General features: G+C 53.3%; 1 protein-coding gene across 4 annotated transcripts; it reads right to left on the reverse strand.

Moving 5' to 3' along the window:
• Positions 1 to 8,701: 8,701 nt before the first annotated feature.
• Positions 8,702 to 27,777, reverse strand: PPP1R16A (protein phosphatase 1 regulatory subunit 16A). Of its 4 annotated transcripts, none has more exons than XM_053957293.1 (11): positions 27,677 to 27,777; positions 24,161 to 24,687; positions 20,736 to 20,806; positions 17,888 to 18,033; positions 17,693 to 17,796; positions 17,453 to 17,577; positions 15,814 to 15,939; positions 15,650 to 15,725; positions 15,444 to 15,573; positions 11,533 to 11,673; positions 8,702 to 9,275 (listed from the first exon to the last, which is right to left on the reverse strand). In XM_053957293.1, exons 2-11 carry the CDS (start codon positions 24,456 to 24,458, stop codon positions 8,957 to 8,959), a joined length of 1,536 nt encoding a protein of 511 aa, XP_053813268.1. In that variant the 5' UTR covers positions 24,459 to 24,687; positions 27,677 to 27,777; the 3' UTR covers positions 8,702 to 8,956. The 4 variants fall into 4 exon arrangements, with proteins under 4 accessions (XP_053813268.1, XP_053813250.1, XP_053813258.1 ...); XM_053957275.1 differs by having other exon boundaries at positions 11,533 to 11,677; XM_053957283.1 differs by having other exon boundaries at positions 11,533 to 11,697.
• Between the last annotated feature and the right edge of the window lie 175 nt (positions 27,778 to 27,952).

A 27,952-nucleotide genomic window follows, 5' to 3' on the forward strand; every position in this document is an offset into this window, starting at 1 on the left:
ATTAGGGACCCCATAAATCCCCATTAGAGACCCCATAAATCCCAAATAGAGACCCCATAAATCCCCCATTACAGACCCCATAAATCCCCATTAGGGACCCCATAAATCCCCATTACAGACCCCATAAATCCCAAATAGAGACCCCATAAATCCCCCATTACAGACCCCATAAATCCCCATTAGAGACCCCATAAATCCCAAATAGAGACCCCATAAATCCCCATTACAGACCCCATAAATCCCCCATTACAGACCCCATAAATCCCCTATAGAGACCCCATAAATCCCCCATTAGGGACCCCATAAATCCCCAATAGAGACCCCATAAATCCCAAATAGAGACCCCATAAATCCCCCATTACAGACCCCATAAATCCCCATTACAGACCCCATAAATCCCCTTTACAGACCCCATAAATCCCCCATTACAGACCCCATAAATCCCAAATAGAGACCCCATAAATCCCCCATTACAGACCCCATAAATCCCCATTACAGACCCCATAAATCCCCATTACAGACCCCATAAATCCCCCATTACAGACCCCATAAATCCCAAATAGAGACCCCATAAATCCCCATTACAGACCCCATAAATCCCCATTAGAGACCCCATAAATCCCCATTAGGGACCTCATAAATCCCCCATTACAGACCCCATAAATCCCAAATAGAGACCCCATAAATCCCCATTACAGACCCCATAAATCCCCATTAGAGACCCCATAAATCCCAAATAGAGACCCCATAAATCCTCAATAGAGACCCCATAAATCCCCCATTACAGACCCCATAAATCCCCATTAGAGACCCCATAAATCCCCATTACAGACCCCATAAATCCCCTTTACAGACCCCATAAATCCCCCATTACAGACCCCATAAATCCCCATTAGAGACCCCATAAATCCCCATTAGGGACCTCATAAATCCCCATTACAGACCCCATAAATCCCAAATAGAGACCCCATAAATCCCCATTAGAGACCCCATAAATCCCCATTACAGACCCCATAAATCCCCCATTAGGGACCCCATAAATCCCCAATAGAGACCCCATAAATCCCCATTACAGACCCCATAAATCCCAAATAGAGACCCCATAAATCCCCCATTACAGACCCCATAAATCCCCCATTACAGACCATATAAATCCCCTTTACAGACCCCATAAATCCCCCAATAGAGACCCCATAAATCCCAAATAGAGACCCCATAAATCCCCATTACAGACCCCATAAATCCCCCATTACAGACCCCATAAATCCCCATTACAGACCCCATAAATCCCCATTAGAGACCCCATAAATCCCCATTAGGGACCTCATAAATCCCCCATTACAGACCCCATAAATCCCCCATTACAGACCCCATAAATCCCAAATAGAGACCCCATAAATCCCCCATTAGAGACCCCATAAATCCCCATTACAGACCCCATAAATCCCAAATAGAGACCCCATAAATCCCCAATAGAGACCCCATAAATCCCCCATTACAGACCCCATAAATCCCCATTACAGACCCCATAAATCCCAAATAGAGACCCCATAAATCCCCCATTACAGACCCCATAAATCCCCCATTACAGACCCCATAAATCCCCCATCAGAGACCCCATAAATCCCCATTACAGACCCCATAAATCCCCATTAGAGTCCCCATAAATCCCCTATAGAGACCCCATAAATCCCCCATTAGGGACCCCATAAATCCCCAATAGAGACCCCATAAATCCCCATTACAGACCCCATAAATCCCAAATAGAGACCCCATAAATCCCCCATTACAGACCCCATAAATCCCCATTACAGACCCCATAAATCCCCCATTACAGACCCCATAAATCCCCTTTACAGACCCCATAAATCCCCCAATAGAGACCCCATAAATCCCAAATAGAGACCCCATAAATCCCCATTTCAGACCCCATAAATCCCAAATAGAGACCCCATAAATCCCCATTAGAGACCCCATAAATCCCCATTACAGACCCCATAAATCCCCTTTACAGACCCCATAAATCCCCCATTACAGACCCCATAAATCCCCATTAGAGACCCCATAAATCCCCATTACAGACCCCATAAATCCCCATTAGGGACCCCATAAATCCCCAATAGAGACCCCATAAATCCCCATTAGAGACCCCATAAATCCCCCATTACAGACCCCATAAATCCCCCATCAGAGACCCCATAAATCCCCATTACAGACCCCATAAATCCCCATTAGAGACCCCATAAATCCCCATTACAGACCCCATAAATCCCCATTAGAGACCCCATAAATCCCCATTACAGACCCCATAAATCCCCCATTAGAGACCCCATAAATCCCCATTACAGACCCCATAAATCCCAAATAGAGACCCCATAAATCCCAAATAGAGACCCCATAAATCCCCATTACAGACCCCATAAATCCCCCATTACAGACCCCATAAATCCCAAATAGAGACCCCATAAATCCCCCATTAGAGACCCCATAAATCCCCAATAGAGACCCCATAAATCCCAAATAGAGACCCCATAAATCCCCATTACAGACCCCATAAATCCCCATCAGAGACCCCATAAATCCCCATTAGAGACCCCATAAATCCCCCATTACAGACCCCATAAATCCCAAATTCTCCCATTTAGGATCCCCTAAATCCCACAAATTTCCCTATTTAGGACCCCCTAAATCCCAAATTTCCCCTTTTAGGATCCCCATAAATCCCAAATTCCCCCATTTACCATCCCCTAAATCCCAAATTTCCCCATATGGGACCCCCTAAATCCCACATTTCCCCAAATCTCCCATTTAGGATCCCCTAAATCCCGATTTTCCTCAAATTTCCCCCATTTAGGATCCCCCAAATCCCAAATTTCCCCATTTAGGATACCCCAAATCCCAAATGTCCCCCATTTAGGATCCCCTAAATCCCGATTTTCCTCAAATTTCCCCCATTTAGGATCCCCCAAATCCCAAATTTCCCCATTTAGGATACCCCAAATCCCAAATGTCCCCCATTTAGGATCCCCTAAATCCTGAATTTCCCCATTTTGGATCCCCCAAATCCTAAATTCCCCCAATTTAGGATCCCCCAAATCCAAAATTCCCCCATTTAGGATCCCCCAAATCTCCCATTTAGGATCCCTAACCCCCAAATTTCCCCTTTTAGGATCCCCCTAAATCCCAAATTCCCCCATTTAGCATCCCCTAAATCCCAAATTCCCCCATTTAGGATCTCCTAAACTTCAAATTCCTCCAAATTCCCCCAAATTCCCCCATTAAGGATCCCCTAAACCCCAAATTCCTCAAAATTCCCACAAATTCCCCCATTTAGGATCCCCTAAATCACAATTTCCCCCAAATTCCCCCTTTTAGGATCCCCTAAATCCCAATTTTCCCCAAATTCCCCCATTAAGGATCCCCTAAATCCCAATTTCCCCATTTAGGATCCCTCAAATCCCAAATTCCCCCTTTTAGGATCCCCTAAACCCCAAATTCGTCCAAATTCCCCCATTTAGGATCCCCTAAATCCCAATTTTCCCCAAATTCCCCCTTTTAGGATCCCCTAAATCCCAAATTCCCCCAAATTCCCCCATTTAGGATCCCCTAAACCCCAAATTCCCCCATTTAGGATCCCCTAAATCCCAATTTCACCCCAAATTTCCCCATTTAGGATCCCCTAAACCCCAAATTCCCCCATTTATGATCCCCTAAATCCCAATTTCACCCCAAATTCCCACATTTAGGATCCCCTAAACCCCAAATTCCCCCTTTTAGGATCCCCTAAATCCCAATTTCACCCCAAATTCCCCCTTTTAGGATCCCCTAAATCCCAAATTCCCCCAAATTCCCCCTTTTAGGATCCCCTAAATCCCAACTTCACCCCAAATTTCCCCATTTAGGATCCCCTAAAACCGCGCTGACCCCAAAACCCCATTCCCGTTCCGGGGCACCTTATAGGGCCGCCCCACCCCCTTATCAACCCCCACCCCTTATCAGCCCCTTCCAGAACCCCAAAAAAACCCCCCAAAAAACCCAAAACCACCCCAAAACCGCCCCACCCCTTTCCCCTATAACTCCGGGGGTTTTTTTGGGGGGTTTTTGGGGTGGGGTTTTGGGGTCGGGGGAGCGTTTTGGGGTCACCCTACAAGCTCTGACCTTTCCCTGCAGCTGCCGCGGCCCGAAATAGGATCGGGATCGGGGGCGGGGAGGATTTGGGATTTTGGGGGGGGCCCCGCCCCCATAAAGGGCCACCCCAAAAAAAAAAAAAAAAACCAACAACAAAAAAAAACCCAAAAGTTTTTAGGGCGGGGTTGTTTTTTGGGGTGGGGATGTGGGAGGGGTTTTGGGGTTCCTAAAGGGATTTGGGGTTTCATTTAGGATTGGGGGATCCGAAAAGTTCTCAGTGTGGGATTGGGGGATCCTAAAAACCCCAAATGTGGATTTAGGGGATTCCAAAACCCCAAATGTGGATTTGGGGGATCCCAAAACCCCAAATTTGAATTTGGGCTCCCCAAAACCCCATATAGGATTTGGGGGATCCCAAAACCCCAAATGTGGATTTAGGGGTCCCCAAAACCCCATATAGGATTTAGGGGATCCCAAAACCCCTTATAGGATTTGGGGTCCCCAAAATTTTCCTATAGGATTTAGGGGTCCTCAAAACCCCAAATGTGGATTTCGGGGATCCCAAAACCCCATATAGGATTTGGGGGTTCCCAAAATTTTCTTATAAGATTTAGGGGATTCCAAAACCCCAAATGTGCATTTAGGGGTCCCCAAAACCCCAAATGTGGATTTGGGGGATCCCCAAACCCCAAATGTGGATTTAGGGGATCCCAAAACTTTCCTATAGGATTTTGGGGTCCCCAAAACCCCATATAGGATTTAGGGGTCCCAAAACCCGAAAAGTGGATTTGGGGGATCCTAAAAATCCCATATAGGATTGGGGGTTCCCAACATTTTCCTGTAGGATTTTGGGGTCCCCAAAACCCCATATAGGATTTAGGGGATCCCAAAACCCCAAAATATGGATTTGGGGGATCCCAAAACTTCCCTGTAGGATTTTAGGGTCCCCAAAACCCCATATAGGATTTGGGGGATCCCAAAACTTCCCGATAGGATTTTGGGGTCCCCGAAACCGCAAATGTGGATTTGTGGGATCCCAAAATTTTTCTATAGGATTTAGGAGTTCCCAAAACCCCGAATGTGGGATTTAGGAGATCCCAAACCCCCATATAGGATTTAGGGGATTCCAAAACCCCAAATGTGGATTTGGGGGATCCCAAAACCCCATATAAAATTTAGGGGTCCCCAAAACCCCAAATGTGGATTTGGGGGATCCTAAAAACCCCATATAAAATTTGGGGGATCCCAAAACTTTCCTATAGGATTTAGGGGTCCCCAAAACCCCAAATGTAGATTTCGGGAATCCCAAAATTTTCCTATAGGATTTAGGGGTTCCCAAAACCCCAAATGTGGATTTGGGGTCCCTAAAACCCAATATAGGATTTAGGCGTTCCCAAAACCCCATATAGTATTTAGGGGATCCCAAAACCCCATATAGGATTGGGGAGTTCCCAAAATTTCCCTATAGGATTTAGGGGATTCCAAAACCCCAAATGTGGATTTGGGGGACCCCAAAAATTCCCTATAGGATTTTGGGGTCCCCAAAATTTTCCTATAGGATTTAGGGATCCCAAATGTGAATTTGGGGGATCCTAAAACCCCATATAGGATTTGGGGGTCCCAAAAATTTTCTTATAAGATTTAGGGGTTCCCAAAACCCCAAACGTGGATTTGGGGGATCCTAAAAACCTCAAATGTGGATTTGGGGGATCCTAAAAACCTCAAATGTGGATTTGGGGTCCCTAAAACCCCATATAGGATATAGGGGATCCCAAAACCCCAAATGTGGATTTGGGGGATCCCAAAACTTCCCTATAGGATTTTAGGGTCCCCAAAACCCCATATAGGATTTAGGGGTTACAAAAACCCCAAATGTGGATTTGGAGGATCCTAAAACCCAAAATTTGAATTTGGGCTCCCCAAAACTTTCCTATAGGATTTAGGGGATTCCAAAAACCCCATATAGGATTTAGTGGTCCCCAAAACCCCAAATGTGGATTAGGGGGATCCCAAAAACCCATATAGGATTTAGGGGATCCCAAAACCCCATATAGGATTTGGGGGATCCCAAAACCCCAAATATGAATTTAGGGGTTCTCAAAACTTCCCTATAGGATTTTGGGGTCCCCAAAACCCCAAATGTGGATTTAGGGGATCCCCAAAAGCCCATATAGAATTTAGGGGTTCCCAAAACCCCAAATGTGGATTTGAGGTCCCCAAAACCCCATATAGGATTTAGGGGATTCCAAAACCCCAAATGTGGATTTGGGGGATCCTAAAACCCCAAATTTGAATTTGGGCTCCCCAAAACCCCATATAAGATTTGGGGGAATCCCAAAACCCCAAATGTGGATTTAGGGGTCCCCAAAACCCCAAATGTGGGATTTAGTGGATCCCAAAACCCTAAATATGAATTTAGGGAATCCCAAAACTTTCCTATAGGATTTAGGGGACTCCAAAAACCCCAAATGTGGATTAGGGGGATCCCAAAACCCTAAATGTGGATTTAGGGGATCCCATAACCCCATATAGGATTTGGGGGTTCCCAAAATTTTTCTATAGGATTTAGGGGTTCCCAAAACCTTAAATATGAATTTGGGGGTTCCCAAAACTTTCCTATAGGATTTAGGGGATTCCTAAACCCCAAATGTGCATTTAGGGGTCCCCAAAACCCCAAATGTGGATTTGGGGGATCCCAAAACCCCATATAGGATTTAGGGGTTCCCAAAACCCAAAATGTGGATTAGGGGGATCCCAAAACCCTATATAGGATTTAGGGGATCCCAAAACCCCAAATGTGGATTTTGGGGGATCCCAAAACCCCATATAGGATTTGGGGGATTGCAAAACCCTAAATATGAATGTGGGGGTTCCCAAAATTTTCCTATAGGATTTAGGGGATCCCAAAACTCCAAATGTGGAATTTGGGGTCCCTAAAACCCCATATAGGATTTAGAGGATCCCAAAACCCCATATAGGATTTGGGGGATCCCAAAACCCCATATAGGATTTGGGGGATCCCAAAACTTTCCTACAGGATTCAGGGGTCCCCAAACCCCAAATGTGGATTTAGGGGATCCCAAAACTTTCCTATAGGATTTTGGGGTCCCCAAAACCCCATATAGGATTTAGGGGTCCCAAAACCCGAAAAGTGGATTTGGGGGATCCTAAAAATCCCATATAGGATTGGGGGTTCCCAACATTTTCCTGTAGGATTTTGGGGTCCCCAAAACCCCATATAGGATTTAGGGGATTGCAAAACCCTAAATATGAATTTGGGGTCCCCAAAATTTTCCTATAGGATTTAGGGGATCCCAAAACCCCAAATGTGGATTTAGGGGATCCCAAAACTTCCCTATAGGATTTAGGGGTTCCCAAAACTTTCCTATAGGATTTAGGGGATCCCAAAACCCCAAATGTGCATTAGGGGGATCCCAAAAACCCCATATAGGATTTAGGGGTTCCCAAAACCCCATATAGGATTTGGGGGATCCCAAAACATCCCAAATATGGATTTGGGGGATCCCAAAACCCCAAATTTGAATTTGGGCTCCCCAAAACCCCATATAGGATTTAGGGGTCCCCAAAACCCCAAATGTGGATTTGGGGGATCCCCAAAACCCCATATAGGATTTGGGGGATCCCAAAACCCCATATAGGATTTAGGGGTTCCCAAAACCCCATATAGGATTTGGGGGATCCCAAAACCCCAAATGTGGATTTAGGGGATCCCAAAACCCCAAATGTTGAATTTGGGCTCCCCAAAACCCCATATAGGATTTGGGGGATCTCAAAACCCCAAATGTTGGATTTAGGGGATCCCAAAACCCCGTGTAGTATTTGTGGCATCCCAAAACCCCAAATGTGGATTTAGGGGATCCCAAAACCCCAAATGTTGGATTTAGGGCATCCCAAAACCCCATATAGGATTTGGGGGATCCCAAAACCCCAAATGTGGATTTGGGGGATCCCAAAACCCCAAATGTTGGATTTAGGGCATCCCAAAACCCCGTGTAGGATTTGTGGCATCCCAAAACCCCAAATGTGGATTTAGGGGATCCCCAAAACCCCATATAGGATTTGGGGGATCCCAAAACCCCAAATGTGGATTTAGGGGATCCCAAAACACCAAATGTTGGATTTAGGGGATCCCAAAACCCCATATAGGATTTAGGGGATCCCAAAACCCCAAATGTTGGATTTAGGGCATCCCAAAACCCCATATGTGGATTTAGGGGTCCCCAAAACCCCAAATGTTGGATTTAGGGGATCCCCAAAACCCCATATAGGATTTAGGGGTTCCCAAAACCCCAAATGTTGGATTTGGGGGATCCCAAAACCCCAAATGTTGGATTTAGGGGATCCCAAAACCCCGTGTAGGATTTGTGGCATCCCAAAACCCCAAATAGGAATTTCGGGCTCCCCGCTGCAGATTTGGGGTCCCCACCCCACCCTAAATGTGACTTTTGGGGCTCTCCTGTCCCCTCCCCACATTTTAGGGTCCCCTATAGGATTTAGGGTCCCCTTTTCACCCCCAAAAAAACCCCAAAAAGAAACCACGACACCGAATCGCTGCGACACCGACCCCGTTCCTTTCTTTTTTTTTGGGGTGTCCCCACCAAAAAAAAAAAAAAACCCCCAAAAAAAATCCCCTTTTTTTTTTTTTTTTTTTTTTTTGGGGGACGACACGAAGTGACAATTTTGGGGACGACCCCAAAAGATTTTGGGAGGGGGTCGACACCCCAAAAACCAAACCCCAAAAAAGTCGGGGGTCACATCACCCGACAGCAGCGCCGCTTCTCCGCCGCGCCCTCCTCGGCCGGCGCCGTCAGCCGCAGCAGCGGCGGCTCCACGATGTCCCCAACGGTGTCCCCAACGATGTCCCCAACCGTGTCCCCAACCGTGTCCCCAGCGGTGTCCCCAACGGTGACGTCGCCAAGAGGGGTTTCGGGGTTTTTGGGGTGGTTTTTGGGGTGGTTTTTGGGGTTTTTGGCGGCCGCCCGGTGCCGTTTGAGGTCGGCCAAGGTGTGCGGGTGGCTTTTGTCACCCGAGGGGGCGGGCAGGGGACAGCGAGGGGACGTCGGGGACGTCGCGGAGCCGTTGGGGTGAGGGGACGGCGAGGACGGCTCCGAGGTTGGGGACGGGTCCTGAGGGGACAAAAAACATTGGCGGGGGGAGGTGACAATGGCGGTGTCACCCTTGTCACCTCCCGGTGTCACCCCGTGGTGTCCCCAAGGTCCCTCAGCCCGATGTCCCCACAGTGTCCCCAACACCCCAATGTCCACCGCGTGTTGTCCCCAAGGTCTCACATTGTCCCCGATGTCCCCAAGGTCCCACCTTGTCCCCAAGGTCCCTCACCCCAACATTGTCCCCGATGTCCCCAATGTCCCCATTGTCCCTCACGCCGACATCACCACCGATGTCCCCGATGTCCCCGATGTCCCTCACTCTGATGTCCCCCCACATTGTCACCAATGTCCCCGATGTCCCTCACTCTGATGTCCCCCAAGTGTCCCCGGTGTCCCTCACGCCCCGATGTCCCCAATGTCCTCGATGTCACCCCCGATGTCCCTCAATGTCCCACAAGGTCCCTCTCACTGATGTCACCCCCAACGTCCCCCTGATGTCCCCGATGTCCCTCACCCCCACCCCAGTGGCGTCTCGGTGGCCCTGTCCTTGTCCTCGCTGTCCCCAAGGTATCCCCAATGTCCCTCACCCTAATGTCTCCAATGTCCCCAATGTCCCCAGTGTCCCCGATGTCCCCAATCCCCCCAGTGTCCTCCCCAACGTCCCTGCTGTCCCCAATGTCTCCAATCCCCTCAATGTCCCCAATGTCCCTGTTGTCCCCAATACTCCAATGTCCCCAATGTCCCCAATCTCCCCAGTGTCCCCAATGTCCCCAATCCCCTCAATGTCCCCAATCTCCTCAATGTCCCCGATGTCCATGATGTCCCCAATGTCCCCAGTCCTCCCAATGTCCCCAATCTCCCAATGTCCCCAATCCCCTCAATGTCCCCAATGTCCCCAATCCCCCTGATGTCCCCAATGTCCCCAATCCCCTCAATGTCCCCAATGTCCCCAATCCCCTCAATGTCCCCAATGTCCCTCAACCCCAATGTCCCCAATACTCCAATGTCCCCAATCCCCCCTGAGGTCCCCAATGTCCCAATCCCCTGTGATGTCCTCGATGTCCCCAATCCCCACAAATGTCCCCAAAGTCCCTGCTGTCCCCAATGTCCCCAATCCTCTCAATGTCCCTAATTTCACTCAACTCCAATACTCCAATGTCCCCAATGTCCCCAATCTCCCACTGTCCCCAATCCCCCGTGCTGTCCCCAATCCCCAATGTCCCCAGTGTCCCCAGTCCCCTCAATGTCCCCAATGTCCCCAATCTCCCAATGTCCCCAATTCCCCTCAATGTCCCCAATGTCCCCAATGTCCCCAATCCCCTCAATGTCCCCAATGTCCCTGTGCTGTCCCCAATGTCCCCAATCCCCCGTGATGTCCCCAATCCCCTCAATGTCCCCAATGTCCCCAATTCCCCTCAATGTCCCCAATGTCCCCAATGTCCCCAATCCCCTCAATGTCCCCAATGTCCCCAATCCCCTCAATGTCCCCAATCCCCCGTGATGTCCCCAATGTCCCCAATCCCCCGTGATGTCGCCAATCCCCTCAATGTCCCAGTGTCCCCAATCCCCTCAATGTCCCCAATGTCCCCAATCCCCTCAATGTCCCCAATCCCCCGTGATGTCCCCAGTGTCCCCAGTCCCCTCAATGTCCCCAATCCCCTCAATGTCCCCAATCCCCCCAGTGTCCCCCATGCCCCGTGATTTCCCCACTGTCCCCACTGTCCCCAATCCCCCGTGCTGTCCCCAATGTCCCCAATCCCCTCAATGTCTCCAATCCCCTCAATGTCCCCTATGTTCCCCCTGTCCCCAATGTCCCCAATCCCCTCAATGTCCCAAATGTCCCCAATTCCCCTCAATGTCCCAAATGTCCCCAATTCCATCAATGTCCCCAATACTCCAATGTCCCCAATACTCCAATGTCTCCAATGTCCCCAATACTCCAATGTCCCCAATGTCCCCAATCCCCCGTGATGTCCCCAATCCCCTCAATGTCCCCAATGTCCCCAATGTCCCCAATGTCCCCAATCCCCCCAGTGTCCCCAATCCCCCGAGCTGTCCCCAATGTCCCCAATACTCCAATGTCCCCAATGTCCCCAATCCCCCCAGTGTCCCCAACCCCCCATGCTGTCCCCAATCCCCTCAACGTCCCCAATGTCCCCAATGTCCCCAATCCTCCCAATGTCCCCAATCCCCCGTGATGTCCCCAATCCCCTCAATGTCCCCAATGTCCCCAATGTCCCCGCGCTGTCCCCGCGCTGTCCCCGCCGTCCCTCACCCCGGCGCCGCCGCGGTGGCCCTCGGCGCTGGCCCTGTCCTCGTCCTCGCTGTCCCCGAGGTGTCCCCAGACGATGGCCTCGCGCCGCAGCTCCCGGCGCAGGCGGCTGGAGCGCTCCGAGAGGCTGGCGCGGCGCACCACCTTCCTGGGGACACCACACCGGGGCTTTTATGGGGTTCTTATGGGGTTTTGGAGTTTGTGGGGTTTTGGGTATTTGGGGGGTTTGGGGTTTGGGGCGTTTTGGGGTTTGTGGGGTTTGGGGTTTATGGGGTTTACGGCAGCGCTCTGAGAGGCTGGCGCGGCGCAGCACCTTCCTGGGGACACCAGTTTGGGTTTTTTGGGGTTTTTTTTGGGGGGGGGGTTGTGGGGTTTTAGGGTTTTGGAGTTCTGGGGTTTGTGGGGTCTGGGGGTTTATGGGGTTTGGGGTTTATGGGGTTTACGGCAGCGCTCTGAGAGGCTGGCGCGGCGCAGCACCTTCCTGGGAACACCAGTTTGGGGTTTTTGGGGGGTTTTGGGGTTTTTGTGGGGTTTTGGGGTTTGTGGAGTTAATGAGGTTTTGGGGATTTGGGGGGTTTATGGGGTTTGGGGTTCATGGGGTTTTGGGGTTTGGGAACTATGGGGATTTTGGGGTTTTTGTGGATTGTGGGGTTTTTGTGGGGTTTGGGGATTTATGGGGATTCGGGGATTATGGGGTTTTGGAGTTTTGTGGGGGTTTGGGGTTTTTGTGGGCTTTTGGTGTTTGTGGGGGTTTGGGGTTTTGGGGATTTTGGTGTTTGTGGGATCTCGGGTTTTTGTGGTGTTTTGGGGGTTTTGGGAATTGTTGGGTTTGTGGGTTTTGGGAACTGTGGGGTTTTGGGAACTGTGGGGTTTGTGGAGTTTTGGGATTTGTGAGGTTTTGTGGGATTTGTAGGGTTTTGGGAATTGCTTGATTTGTGGGGTTTGGGGGATTATGGGGTTTTGGGGTTTGTGGCGTTTTGGGATTTGTGGGGTTTTGTGGGGTTTTGGGGATTTTGGGGTTTATGGGGTTTTGGGGTTTATGGGATTTTGAGGATTCTGGGGTTTTGGAGCGTTTTGGGATTTATGGGATTTCAGGGTTTATGGGGTTTCAGTGTTTATGGGGTTTTGGGAACTATGGGGATTTTGGTGTTTGTGGGGTTTTGGGGTTTTTGTGGGGTTCTGGGGGTTGTGGGGATTATCGGGGTTTGGTGTTTGTGGGGTTTATGGGGTTTTGGGGATTTGGGGATTTTGGGAATTATGGGATTTCCAGGTTTATGGGGTTTTGGGGTTTATGGGGTTTTGGGGATTAAGGGGATTTTGGGAATTACGGGGGTTTGGGGGATTTATGGGGGTTTCAGGAATTATAGGAGTTTGAGGTTTATGGGAATTTGGGAATTACAGGGATTGGGGAATTCAGGATTTTGGGAATTCTGGGGTTCTGGGAATGATGGGATTTTGGGAATTATGGGGATTGTGGAAATTTTGGGGATTCCAAAAATTTCAGGAATTTTGGGAATTACAGGGATGTCAAAGATTTTGGGGATTTGGGAATTTCAGGGGTTTGGGGACTTTGGGGATTTTGGGAATTTTGGGGGTTTGGGGATTTCCTGGGTTTTGGGAATTCCGGGGGGCAGAGACGTCGAATGTCACCCCAAACTGCGGTGACCGCCCCCGGTGTCACCAAGGCCATGGGGACCCTCACCCTGTGAGCCCAGTGCCACCCCAGTGCCACCCCAGTGCCACCCAATGTCACCAAGGCCATGGGGACCCTCACCCTGTGAGCCCAATGTCACCCCAGTGCCACCCCAGTGCCACCCCAGTGCCACCCAGTGACCCCAATGTCACCCCAGTGCCACCCCAGTGCCACCCAGTGATCCCAGTGCCACCCCAGTGCCACCCCAGTGCCACCCCAGTGCCACCCAGTGACCCCAATGTCACCCCAGTGCCACCCCAGTGCCACCCCAGTGCCACCCAGTGATCCCAGTGCCACCCCAGTGCCACCCCAATGTCACCCAGTGACCCCGGTGTCACCCTGACACTTCCAGTGACCCCAGTGCCACCCCAGTGCCACCCCAGTGCCACCCAGTGACCCCAATGTCACCCCAGTGCCACCCCAGTGCCACCCAGTGATCCCAATGCCACCCAGTGACCCCAATGTCACCCCAGTGCCACCCCAGTGCCACCCCAGTGCCACCCCAGTGCCACCCAGTGATCCCAGTGCCACCCCAGTGCCACCCCAATGTCACACAGTGACCCCGGTGTCACCCTGACCCTTCCAGTGACCCCAGTGCCACCCCAGTGCCACCCAGTGACCCCAATGTCACCCCAGTGCCACCCCAGTGCCACCCCAATGTCACCCAGTGATCCCAATGTCACCCCAGTGCCACCCCAATGTCACCCAGTGACCCCAGTGCCACCCCAGTGCCACCCCAAGGCCACCCAATGTCACCAAGGCCATGGGGACCCTCACCCTGTGTGCCACCCCAATGCCACCCCAGTGCCACCCTGACCCTCTCAAGTGACCCCAATGTCACCCCATTGCCACCCAGTGACCCCAGTGCCACCCCAGTGCCACCCCAATGTCACCAAGGCCATGGGGACCCTCACCCTGTGACCCCAGTGCCACCCCAATGCCACCCAGTGACCCCGGTGTCACCCTGACCCTTCCAGTGACCCAGGTGTCACCCCAATGCCACACAGTGTCACCCCAGTGTCACCCCAATGCCACAAAGTGTCACCCCAGTGTCACCCCAATGCCACCCAGTGACCCCAGTGTCACCCTGGCCCTCCCAGTGACCCCAGTGTCACCCTGACCCTTCCAGTGACCCCAGTGCCATCCCAATGCCACCCAATTACCCCCAGTGTCACCCTGACCCTCCCAGTGCCACCCAGTGCCATCCCAATGCCACCCAGTGACCCCAGTGCCACCCTGACCCTCTCAGTGACCCCAGTGCCACCCCAATCCTGTCCCAGTGACCCCAGTGTCACCCTGACCCCCTCAGTGACCCCAGTGTCACCCCAGTGCCACCCAGTGACCCCAGTGTCACCCTGACCCACCCAGTGACCCCAGTGCCACCCTGACCCACCCAGTGACCCCAGTGCCACCCCAATGCTAACCCAGTGACCCCAGTGTCACCCTAATGCCAACCCAATGCCACCCAGTGTCACCCAATGCCACCCAGTGACCCCGGTGCCACCCTGAACCTTCCAATGACCCCAGTGTCACCCCAACCCCCTCCCAGTGACCCCAGTGTCACCCTGACCCACCCAGTGTCACCAAGGCCATGGTGACCCTCACCCAGTGACCCCAGTGCCACCCTGACCTTCTCAGTGACCCCAGTGCCACCCAGTTAGCCCCAGTGTCACCCTGACCCCCTCAGTGACCCCAGTGTCACCCCAAAGCCACCCAGTGACCCCGGTGTCACCCTAGTGCCACCCAGTGACCCCAGTGTCACCCTGACCCACCCAGTGACCCCGGTGTCACCCTAGTGCCACCCAGTGACCCCGGTGTCACCCTAGTGCCACCCAGTGACCCCAGCGTCACCCCAATGCCAACCCCCAGTGACCCCAGTGTCACCCCAAAGCCACCCAGTGCCACCCCAATGCCACCCAGTGACCCCAGTGCCACCCTGACCCACCCAGTGACCCCAGTGCCACCCAATGCCACCCAGTGACCCCAGTGCCACCCTGACCCTCCCAGTGACCCCAGTGTCACCCTGACCCTTCCAGTGACCCCGGTGTCACCCCAATGCCAACCCAATGCCACCCAGTGTCACGCCAGTGCCACCCAGTGACCCCAGTGCCACCCAATGCCACCCAGTGACCCCGGTGTCACCCTGACCCTCCCAGTGACCCCAGTGCCACCCTGACCCCCTCAGTGACCCCGGTGTCACCCCAAAGCCACCCGCCCTCACCCGCGGCTGCCGGCGCTGGACGTTCTCCTCTGGAGCTGGGACTTCTGCCTCTCCTGGGATTTCAGCACGGCCGCCCGCTTGTGCTTCAGCTCCAGCAGCTTGGCCCTCACCTCCTCGTCCCCGCACACATCTGGGGACAACGCCCGCGTCACCAAACGCCGCCAAACGCCGCCGCCGCGGCACCGAGGCGCCGCCCGAAAACCCACCCAGGGGAGTCTCGTCCAGCAGCGATTTGGCGCCGAGGTCGGCGCCGTGAGCCACCAGCAGCTCCACCAGCTGCACCTGGAAGGGGACAAAAACATCGGGAATGATGAGAAAAACGGGAAAATCGGGGATTTGGGGGGTGTCCCCAAGGCTGCTGGTGACACACCTGTCCCCAGCAGGCGGCGGCGTGCAGCGGCTGCCAGCCGTCGGCGTCGCGCGCGTCGGCGCGGGCGCGGTGCTCCAGGAGCAGCTCGGCCGCCTCCAGGTACCCGTTGGCGGCCGCCACGTGCAGCTGGCAGGGGGACAGGCGTGGGGACATTGGTGGTGGCACCTCGGTGGCGCCTCGGTGGCACCGGGGGAATGGGGGGGGTTGGGGGTAAAAGTGGTTCGGTGACGTCACCGGGGGTGTGGGGAGCTCCGGCTGAAATCGCTCCGGTGACACCGGTGTCACCTCAACGCTCCCAGTGAACCCCAATGTCACCCTCATCCCCTCCCAGTGTCACCTCAATCTTCCCAGTGACCCCAGTGCCACCCTGACCCTCTCAGTGCCACCCCAATCCTGTCCCAGTGACCCCAGTGCCACCTCACCTGCCTCAGTGACCCCAGTGTCACCCTGTCCCCCCCAGTGTCACCTCAACCTCATCCCAGTGACCCCAGTGCCACCCTGACCCTCCCAGTGTCACCCTGGCCCTCCCAGTGTCACCCCAAACCCCTCCCAGTGACTCCAGTGTCACCCTGACCCTCCCAGTGTCACCTCAACACCCTCCCGGTGACCCCAGTGCCACCTCACCCCTCACAGTGACCCCAGTGTCACCCTGACCCCTCCAGTGTCACCTCAACACCCTCCCGGTGACCCCAGTGCCACCTCACCCCTCGCAGTGACCCCGGTGCCACCCTGACCCTCCCAGTGTCACCTCAACACCCTCCCGGTGACCCCAGTGCCACCGCACCCCCTCAGTGACCCCAGTGTCACCCTGACCCCTCCAGTGTCACCTCAACGCCCTCCTGGTGACCCCAGTGCCACCTCACCCCCTCAGTGACCCCAGTGCCACCCTGACCCTCCAGTGTCACCTCAACCCTGTCCCAGTGACCCCAGTGCCACCTTGGCCCTCTCAGTGACCCCAGTGTCACCCTGACCCCCCCAGTGCCACCCTGCCCCTCCCAGTGTCACTCTGACCCTCCCGGTGTCACCAGAGCCACGAGGAGCCTGGTGCCACCCCAATCCTGTCCCAGTGACCCCAGTGCCACCTCACCTGCCTCAGTGACCCCAGTGTCACCCTGTCCCCCCCAGTGTCACCTCAACCTCATCCCAGTGACCCCAGTGCCACCCTGACCCTCCCAGAGTCACCCTGGCCCTCCCAGTGTCACCCCAAACCCCTCCCAGTGACCCCAGTGTCACCCTGACCCTCCCAGTGTCACCTCAACGCCCTCCTGGCGACCCCAGTGCCACCCCAACATCCTCAGTGACCCCAGTGTCACCCTGACCCCTCCAGTGTCACCTCAACGCCCTCCTGGTGACCCCAGTGCCACCTCACCCCCTCAGTGACCCCAGTGTCACCCTGACCCTCCAGTGTCACCTCAACCCTGTCCCAGTGACCCCAGTGCCACCTTGGCCCTCCCAGTGACCCCAGTGTCACCCTGACCCCCCCAGTGTCACCTCAACCCTGTCCCAGTGACCCCCAGTGCCACCTCACCCCCTCAGTGACCCTCCCAGTGCCACCCTGACCCCCCAGCGCCACCTCACCTGCCTCAGTGACCCCAGTGCCACCCTGTCCCCCCCCCGCCTCACTGTCCCCTCCACCCACCAGGGTGGCGCCGTGTCCCCGGGGCTCGTCCAGCCGCGCTCCGTTGCGGATCAGCTCCCGGATTTCCCGCAGCATGGCGCGCTCCGTGGCCGCCCGCGCCTCCTCGATGCGCTCCTGCGTGATCCCTGCGCCGGGGTGGGGAGGCGACAAAGTGACCAAAAAAGCGACAAAAAAAAAAGCGACAAAAAAGCGACAAAAAAAAAAAAAAAAAAAGCGACAAAAAAGCGACGGCGCCCTGACCCTGCCGCGCCATGGCGCTCTCCAGGCACTCCAGGGTGGCCTCGTCCTCGCAGAGGTCGTAGGGCATGTTCCCGTCGGAATTCACCGCCAGCAGGTCGGCGCCGCTGCCGGGAGGGAGGGGACAAGGCCGGGGTCAGCGCGGTGTCCCCCCCCGGTGTCCCCCCCCGGTGTCCCCCCCCGGTGTCCCCAGGGTACCGCTGGATCAGCAGCTGCGCCAGGCCGCGGTGGCCGCAGGTGGCGGCGGCGTGCAGCGGCGTCCAGAGCTCGGCGTCGCGCGCGTCCACGGCGGCGCCCGCGTCCAGCAGCAGCCGGGCCAGCGGCACGGAGTCGTCGATGCAGCTCTGGGGATGACGGGGAGTGGGAATGGGAGTGGTGGGGATGGGAAAAATGGGATTGGGATCGACGGGAATGGGATTGGGATCAATGGGATCAATGGGATCAATGGGATCAATGGGAATGTTGGGATTTCGTGGTCCGGCAGCAGCCGGGCCAGCGGCACGGAGTCGTCGATGCAGCTCTGGGGATGACGGGGAGTGGGAATGGGAGTGGTGGGGATGGGATTGGGAATGGGAAAAATGCGACTGGGATCAATGGGATCAATGGGATTGGGAATGGGAAAAATGGGATTGGGATCAATGGGATCAATGGGATTGGGAATGGGAATGTTGGGATTTCGTGGTCCAGCAGCAGCCGGGCCAGCGGCACGGAGTCGTCGATGCAGCTCTGGGGATGACGGGGAGTGGGAATGGGAGTGGTGGGGATGGGAAAAATGGGATTGGGAATGGGAAAAATGGGATTGGGATCAACGGGATTGGGATCAATGGGATCAATGGGATTGGGAATGGGATTGGGAATGGGATGGGAATGGTAGGAATGATGGGAATGGGATTGGGAATGGTGGGAATGATGGGATCAATGGTATTGGGAATGGGAATAATGGGATCAATGGGATTGGGAAAAATAGAATTAGGAATGGGAATGGAAATGATGGGAATGATGGGAATGATGGGAATGGGATCAATGGGAATGATGGGATTGGGAATGGGAATGATGGGAATGGGATCAATGGGAATGATGGGATTGGGAATGGGAATGATGGGATTGGGATCAATGGGAATGATGGGATTGGGAATGGGAATGATGGGATTGGGAATGGGAATAATTGGATCGATGGGATTGGGAATGGGGTTGGGCATGGTTATAGTGGGGTTAGAAATGGGATCAATGGGATCAGGAATGGGATTGGGAATGTTGGGATTTCGTGGTCCAGCAGCAGCCGGGCCAGCGGCACGGAATTGTCGATGCAGCTCTGGGGATGGTGGGAATGGGAAAAATGGGATTGGGAATGGTGGGAATGGGAACGGGATTGGGGGGAATGGGATTGGGATTGGTGGGAATGGGATTGGGATTGGGATTGGGAATGGTTGGAATGGGATTGGGATTGGGAATGGTGGGAATGGGTAAGGGATTGGGAATGGTTGTAATGAGATTGGGATTGGGATTGGGAATGGTGGGAATGGGATTGGGAATGGTTGGAATGGGATTGGGAATGGTGGGAATGGGAAGGGGATTGGGAATGGTTGGAATGGGATTGGGATTGGGATTGGGAATGGTGGGAATGGGAACGGAATTGGGATTGGGATTGGGAACAGTGGGAATGGGATTGGGATTGGGGTGGGATTCATGGTGTTGGGAGGTTGGAGGTTACCGGGATGGGAAGGACGTGGGAAGCGGGATACCGGGATTTGGGATCAGTGGCTGGAGAGGGGAAGGGAAGGATCCGGAGCGGGGACGGAAAAGATTTGGCATTACCGGGATGAGGAAGGATTTGGGATCACCAGAGACGGGACACGGAAAAGAGACGGATTTGGGATCACTGGGATTGGGATGGGAAGGGCCTGGATTTGGGATCAGCAGGATTTGGGATCAGCAGGATTTGGGATCACTGGGATTGGGATGGGAAGGGACTGGATTTAGGATGGGAAAGACCTGGATTTGGGATCGCCAGGATCTGGGATCACTGGGATTTGGGATGGGAAGGGACTGGATTTGGGATCAGCAGGATTTGGGATGGGAAGGGCCTGGATTTGGGATCAGCAGGATTTGGGATGGGAAAGGCCTGGATTTGGGATCAGCAGGATTTGGGATGGGAAGGGCCTGGATTTGGGATCAGCAGGATTTGGGATCAGCAGGATTTGGGATGGGAAAGGCCTGGATTTGGGATCGCTGGGATTTGGGATGGGAAGGGCCTGGATTTGGGATCGTTGGGATTTGGGATGGGAAAGACCTGGATTTGGGATCGCTGGGATTTGGGATCACTGGGATTTGGGATGGGAAAGGCCTGGATTTGGGATCAGCAGGATTTGGGACGGGAAGGGCCTGGATTTGGGATCAGCAGGATTTGGGATCAGCAGGATTTGGGATCACTGGGATTTGGGATGGGAAAGGCCTGGATTTGGGATCGCTGGGATTTGGGATGGGAAGGGCCTGGATTTGGGATCAGCAGGATTTGGGATCAGCAGGATTTGGGATCAGCAGGATTTGGGATGGGAAGGGCCTGGATTTGGGATCAGCAGGATTTGGGATCACTGGGATTTGGGATCAGCAGGATTTGGGATGGGAAGGGCCTGGATTTGGGATCACTGGGATTTGGGATCACTGGGATTTGGGATGGGAAAGGCCTGGATTTGGGATCGCTGGGATTTGGGATGGGAAGGGCCTGGATTTGGGATCAGCAGGATTTGGGATCACTGGGATTTGGGATCAGCAGGATTTGGGATGGGAAGGGCCTGGATTTGGGATCACTGGGATTTGGGATCACTGGGATTTGGGATGGGAAGGGTCTGGATTTGGGATCGCCGGGATCTGGGATCAGCAGATGGAAGTGGGATGGAAAAGCCCCAAATCCAGGAGATCAGAATCAGTTCACGGGAGAGAAAGGACCCGGATCCTCCGGGATCCCGGGAAGGACCCGGCTCCAGAGCTCCAGGATGTGGGATGGGAATCCCGGGAATCCCGGGAATCCCGGGAATTCCGGGAATACCTGGTGCAGCGCCGTCAGCCCGTCCTCGTTGCACAGGTCGGGGCTGATCCCGCTCTCCAGGAACTGCCGGACTGCGGAGGAACGGGAACGGGAATTCCGGAGGCTGCCGGCGCCACCGGAATCGCAAGTATTCCGTCGGAAGCACCGGGAATCCCAATGGAACCATGGAGGATCCCAACGGCAATTCCAAGGAATCCAACGGAACAACCAAGGGTCCCGACGGAACCACGAGGAATTCCAAAGGCATTCCCAAGGATCCCAATGGAACCATGATCATCCCAATGGCAATTCCAAGGATCCCAACGGCAACTCCAAGGATCCCAACAGAAATTCCAAGGATTCCAAAGACGTTCCCAAGGATCCCAACGGAACCATGATCATCCCAATGGCAATTCCAAGGATCCCAATGGAAATTCCAAGGATCCCAATGGAAATTCCAAGGATTCTAAAGACGTTCCCAAGGATCCCAACGGAACCATGATCATCCCAACAACTCTTCCAAGGATCCCAAAGGCAACTCCAAGGATTCCAAGGGAAATTCCAAGGATCCCAATGGAAATTCCAAGGATTCCAAAGACATTCCCAAGGATCCCAATGGAACCATGGTCTTCCCAATGGCAATTCCAAGGATTCCAATGGCAATTCCAAGGAATCCAATGGCAATTCCAAGGATTCCAAAGGCAATTCCAAGGAATCCAATGGAAATTCCAAATATCCCAAAGATATTCCCAAGGATCCCAAAGGAACCATGATCTTCCCAATGGCAATTCCAAGGATCCCGAAGGCAATTTCAAGGATCCCAAAGGCAATTCCAAGGATCCCAGGGGCTCTTCCAAGGAATCCAATGGAACAACCAAGGATTCCAATGGAACCTTGGAGCATCCCAATGGCAATTCCAAGGAATCCAATGGCAATTCCAAGGAATCCAACGGCAATTCCAAGGAATCCAATGGAAATTCCAAATATCCCAAAGACATTCCCAAGGATCCCAACGGAACCATGATCTTCCCAACAACTCTTCCAAGGATCCCAAAGGCAACTCCAAGGATTCCAATGGCAATTCCAAGGAATCCAATGGCAATTCCAAATATCCCAAAGACATTCCCAGGGATCCCAATGGAACCACCAAGTATTCCAAAGGCGTTCCCAAGGATCCCAATGGAACCATGATCTTCCCAATGGCAATTCCAAGGATCCCAATGGCAATTCCAAGGATTCCAATGGCAATTCCAAGGAATCCAATGGCAATTCCAAGGAATCCAACGGCAATTCCAAGGTTTCCGAAGGCAATTCCAAGGATCCCAACAGCAATTCCATGGATTCCAATGGCTTTTCCAAGGGTTCCAAAGGCAACTCCAAGGATCCCAACGGCAATTCCAAGGAATCCAATGGCAATTTCATGGATTCCAATGGAATTCCAAGGATTCCAAAGGCAATTCCAAGGAATCCAATGGAGCCACCAAGGATTCCAATGGCTTTTCCAAGGAATCCAATGGAAATTCCAAATATCCCAAAGACATTCTCAAGGATCCCAAAGGAACCATGATCTTCCCAATGGCAATTCCAAGGATCCCAATGGCAATTCCAAGGATCCCAATGGAGCCACCAAGGATTCCAATGGCAATTCCAAGGATTGCAATGGCAATTCCAAGGATCCCAATGGAATTCCAAGGAATCCAATGGAGCCACCAAGGATTCCAACGGCAATTCCAAGGATCCCAATGGAATTCCAAGGAATCCAATGGCAATTCCAAGGAGTCCAATGGAACCACCAAGGGTTCCAATGGCTTTTCCAAGGATCCCAATGGCTTTTCCAAGGATTCCAATGGCAATTCCAAGGATCCCATTGGCAATTCCAAGGATCCCAATGGAATTCCAAGGAATTCAATGGAACTACCAATGGTTCCAATGGCAATTCCAAGGATCCCAATGGCAATTCCAAATATCCCAGAGACATTCCCAAGGATCCCAACGGAACCATGATCATCCCAACAACTCTTCCAAGGATTCCAAAGGCAACACCAAGGATTCCAAGGGAAATTCCAAGCATCCGAATGGCAATTCCAAGGATCCCAATGGCAATTCCAAGGATTCCAATGGCAATTCCAAGGATCCCAATGGCAATTCCAAGGATTCCAATGGCAATTCCAAGGATTCCAAAGGCAATTCCAAGGAATCCAATGGAAATTCCAAATATCCCAAAGACATTCCCAAGGATCCCAAAGGAACCATGATCTTCCCAATGGCAATTCCAAGGATCCCGAAGGCAATTTCAAGGATCCCAAAGGCAATTCCAAGGATCCCAGGGGCTCTTCCAAGGAATCCAATGGAACAACCAAGGATTCCAATGGAACCTTGGAGCATCCCAATGGCAATTCCAAGGATCCCAATGGAAATTCCAAGGAATCCAATGGCTTTTCCAAGGGTTCCGAAGGCAATTCCAAATATCCCAAAGACATTCCCAAGGATCCCAATGGAACCATGATCTTCCCAACAACTCTTCCAAGGATTCCAAAGGCAACTCCAGGGATCCCAATGACAATTCCAAGGATCCCAATGGCAATTCCAAGGATCCCAATGGCAATTCCAAGGAATCCAATGGCAATTCCAAGGATCCCAATGGCAATTCCAAGGAATCCAATGGCAATTCCAAGGATTCCAATGGCAATTCCAAGGATCCCAAAGGCAATTCCAGGGATTCCAATGGAATTCCAAGGAATCCAATGGAGCCACCAAGGATCCCAATGGCAATTCCAAGGAATCCAATGGCAATTCCATGGATTCCAATGGAATTCCAAGGGTTCCAATGGCAATTCCAAGGAATCCAACGGCAATTCCAAGGATCCCAACGGCAATTCCAAGGAATCCAACGGCAATTCCAAGGATTCCAACGGCAATTCCAAGGATCCCAATGGAATTCCAAGGAATCCAATGGCAATTCCAAGGAATCCAATGGAGCCACCAAGGATTCCAACGGCAACTCCATGGATCCCAATGGCAACTCCAAGGATCCCAATGGCAATTCCAAGGATCCCAATGGCTTTTCCAAGGATCCCAATGGCAATTCCATGGATCCCAGCGGCAATTCCAAGGATCCCAATGGCAATTCCAAGGAATCCAATGGAGCCACCAAGGATTCCAATGGCTTTTCCAAGGAATCCAATGGCAATTCCAAGGATTCCAATGGCAATTCCAAGGAATCCAATGGCTTTTCCATGGATTCCAACGGCAATTCCAAGGAATCCCAAAGGCAACTCCAAGGATCCCAACGGCGCCAACGCCTCTTCCGAGCATCCCAACGCATCCCTTGGCGATCCCAAACCCCCCCGCCTCCACTTCCACCCTTCTGGCGCCGCCGCAAATCCGCAATTCCCGCGGGAACAAACAAACAAACCAAAACCCTTGGAATGCCCGCGTCCGCCCACCTTCCTCGGCGTCGTGCCGGGCGGCCGCTTCCAGGAGCCGGACGCTGGCCGGGAACGTCACCGTCTTCCTCCTCCTCCTGCTCCTCTTCCTCTCGCCGTCGGCCATTCCCGGGATTTCCTTCTCCGCCTGCGCCCATTTCTTCAGCTGCTGCGCCCGGCGTTTCTGGGCGTGCCGGAGGCGCTCCGGAGTGCTGAGGCGGGAAACCGCCGGCATCTCGGCCAGCAGCTCCCGGTGCTCCGCCATGCCGCCCGATTCGCCGGGAAAAGCTCGGCGAGGAGGCGCCGGGAGCCGCGGCATCACCGCCCCCGCCTCCCGGCGGGGCTTTATCCCTCCAGCCTCAGCGTTTTCCCGGGATTTGGAGACGGGCAGAATTTGGGAAGCATCTCCTCGGTTTTTTTTTTTTCCGGAGAAATTTCCAGGAATTTTCTGGGTGTTTTTTTTTTTTTTCCCCCCCTGCTTAATTATCCCGTTTTTCCCCGCGTTGCAGAAAGTTTGGGAATGTCGGGGAGATGCCGTGGGATGAATCCTAAGGAGAGAGAGGGAAAAAAAAAAAACAAACAAAACCAAAACAAGGGATGGTTAAATCCCAACCCTGATCCGGTTTTCCCGGTTTTTCCTAATGCGGGATTGACCTCGAATCCGACCGGAATTCCCAAAAAAAAAACCAAAAAAATTGAATATTTTTTTTTGTTTTTTTTAGTTTGGTTTTGGGTTTTTATTTTTTTTTGGGAAATAAATCCAAAGGGGATCCAAGAAAATTCCGGGTGGGGAATTGGGAAAAAAAAAAACAAACCGGGAGCGCCTCCGCCCCCGCGGGGAGGAGCGGGCGGATTCCGGAGGATTCCGGCGGAGCGAGATTCCCAAACCCTGCCCTTCCCTTCCCCAGCTCTGGAATCACCAGCAGGGGCAAAGTCCAGGCAGGAAAGGAGAAAAAAAAATTCCCTTAATCCTGGGGAAAATCCTTCTGGAATGCCCAAGGGGGTGGGAAATCCCAAAAATCCGGGAATTCCCGTGAGGAAAAGGGAGCAGGAATTGCCAAGGGGTTTTTAGGAGTTCCATAAATGTGGAATTGCTGGGAAAAGCCAAAAAAATTGCACAAAAAAAGGGATAAAATTCCACAAAAAGGTGATAAAATTCCTCAAAACAGCTCAAAAATCCTCAAAATAGCTCAAAATTCCACAAAAAAAGCCCCAAAATTCCTCAAAACAGCCACAAAATTCCTCAAAAAAGCACCAAAATTCCTCAAAACACCCCAAAAATTTTACAAAAAAAGCCCCAAAAATCCCCAAAAAAGCCCAAAATTCCACAAAGAAGCCCCAAAAAATCCTCAAAAAAGCCCCAAAATTCCTCAAAACAGCTTAAAATTCCAGAAATGCCCAAAATTCCACAAAAAAAAGCCCCAAAATTCCTCGAGCAACCAAAAATTCCCTGAAATATCCCCAAAATTCCGTGAAATACCCCCAAAAATGCCAAAAAACAGCCCAAAATTCCCTCAAACAGCCCAAAATTCCCTAAAAAAGCCCCAAAATTCTCCCCCAAAACCCCACCAAAGACCCCAAAATTCCCCAAAAACCCAAAAATTCCCCAAAAATCCACAAAACAGCCCCCAAAAAACCCCAAAATTCCCCCCAAAACCCCCAAAATTCCCCAAAATCCCCCAGAATTTCACAAAAAAGCCCAAAAAATTCCTCAAAACAGCCCCAAAATCCCCCAAAACCCCTAAAAATTCCCCCAAAAAATCCCCAAAATTCCCCCAAATCCCCAAAATTCCCTCCAAAAACCCCCAAAATTCCCCCAAAACCCCCAAAAATTCCCTGAAATATCCCAAAATCCCCCCAAAACCCCAAAAATTCCCCCAAACCCCCAAAATTTCACCAAAAAAGCCCCAAAAATTCCTCAAAACAGCCCCAAAATCCCCTCAAAACCCCAAAAATTCCCCCAAAACCCCCCAAAATTCCCCCCAAAAACCCCAAAGTTCAACAAAAAAGCCCCAAAAATTCAACAAAACAGCCCCAAAATCCCCCCAAAACCCCAAAAATTCCCCCCAAAACCCCTAAAATTCCCTGAAATGTCCCCAAAATCCCCCAAAAACCCCCAAAAAACCAAAAAAAAAATCCCCCGAAAACCCCAAAAATTCCCCAAAATCCCCAAAATTCAACAAAAAACCCCCAAAAATTCCTCAAAACAGCCCCAAAATCCCCCAAAATTCCCCCAAACCCCCCAAAATTCCCTGAAATGTCCCCAAAATCCCTCAAAAAATCCCCCAAAAACCCCCCAAAAACCCCAAAAATTCCCCAAAATCCCCAAAAATTCAACAAAAAAAACCCCAAAAATCCTCAAAAAAGCCCCAAAAATTCCCCCTGAGGGGACCTTCGATGTCCCCAAGGCCACCCCATGTCCCTGAACGTGTCCCCAAGGCCACCCCTGATGTCCCCAAGGCCACCCTCGATGTCCCCAAGGCCACCCCCGGTGTCCCCAAGTCTCTGAACGTGTCCCCAAGGCCACCCCCGGTGTCCCCAAGGCCACCCCAAGGGGACCCTCGATGTCCCCAAGTCCTTGAACGTGTCCCCAAGGCCACCCTCGATGTCCCCAAGTCCCTGAAGGTGTCCCCAGGGCCACTCCCGATGTCCCCAAGGTCCCCCTGAGGGGACCCTCGATGTCCCCAAGTCCCTGAAGGTGTCCCCAAGGCCACCCTCGATGTCCCCAAGGCCACCCCCGGTGTCCCCAAGTCCCTGAACGTGTCCCCAAGGCCACCCCCGGTGTCCCCAAGGCCACCCCAAGGCCACCCCCGATGTCCCCAAGTCCCTGAAGGTGTCCCCAGGGCCACCCCCGATGTCCCCGAGGCCACCCCCGATGTCCCCAAGGTCCTGAACGTGTCCCCAAGGCCACCTCCGATGTCCCCAAGGTCCTGAATGTGTCCCCAAGGCCACCCCCGATGTCCCCAAGGCCACTCCAAGGGGACCCTCGATGTCCCCAAGTCCCTGAATGTGTCCCCAGGGCCACCCCCGATGTCCCCAAGGCCACCCCAAAGGGACCCTCGATGCCCCCAAGTCCCTGAAGGTGTCCCCAAGGCCACCCTCGATGTCCCCAAGGCCACCCCAAGTCCCTGAACTTGTCCCCAAGGCCACCCTCGATGTCCCCAAGGCCACCCCCGGTGTCCCCAAGGCCACCCCCAGGCCCCCCAAGCTGTCCCCAGCTCCCCCCTCACCCCTGTCCCCCCCAAACCCCGCCATGTCCCCAAAGTCCCCTCACGATTCCCGCCGTGTCCCCACAGTCCCCTCACGATTCCCGCCGTGTCCCCACAGTCCCCTCACGATTCCCGCCGTGTCCCCACAGTCCCCTCACGATTCCCGCCGTGTCCCCACAGTCCCCTCACGATTCCCGCCACGTCCCCCAAGCCCCCCTCAGGCCTCCCCTCACGTCGCCGCCATTTTGCCCGCGCCCCCTTTCCCCGGCTCCCCCTTCACCCCGAGGCGCCTCCGCGGGCTCGCCGCGCGGCCGCCACTCCCCGTTACCGGCCGCTGTCGCCTCGTTGTCCCCTCGGTGTCCCCTCGCTGTCCCCTCCTTGTCCCCTCGCTGTCCCCGGGCCGCGCCCGCCGCCGCTTCAGGCGGGGCCGTCGCCATGGCGACCGCGCCGCTTCCGGTGACGCCGGAAGTGAGCGAGGCGAACCCGGAAGTGCCGCGCCACGCTCAAGATGGCGGGCGGGGGGTGCGGAGCGGCGCCCCCTGGCGGGCGGCGGGGAAATGACCGGAAAACCCCGCGGTTTTGGGTTTTTTTGGGGTTTTCTGGG

This window comes from Vidua chalybeata, chromosome 1 (genome assembly GCF_026979565.1).
Source record: "Vidua chalybeata isolate OUT-0048 chromosome 1, bVidCha1 merged haplotype, whole genome shotgun sequence".
Classification (NCBI taxonomy): Eukaryota; Metazoa; Chordata; class Aves; order Passeriformes; family Viduidae; genus Vidua; species Vidua chalybeata.

Excerpts from the sequence above, each read along its gene's own strand:
- PPP1R16A (XM_053957275.1), bottom strand. The coding sequence starts at position 24,458 with ATGCCGCGGCTCCCGGCGCCTCCTCGCCGAGCTTTTCCCGGCGAATCG. Across the intron at positions 20,807-24,160 it reads CCGGCACGACGCCGAGGAAG|TCCGGCAGTTCCTGGAGAGC; the intron begins GTGGGCGGACGC and ends GTTCCTCCGCAG. Across the intron at positions 15,940-17,452 it reads GGGGACACGGCGCCACCCTG|CTGCACGTGGCGGCCGCCAA; the intron begins GTGGGTGGAGGG and ends TCCCCCTGCCAG.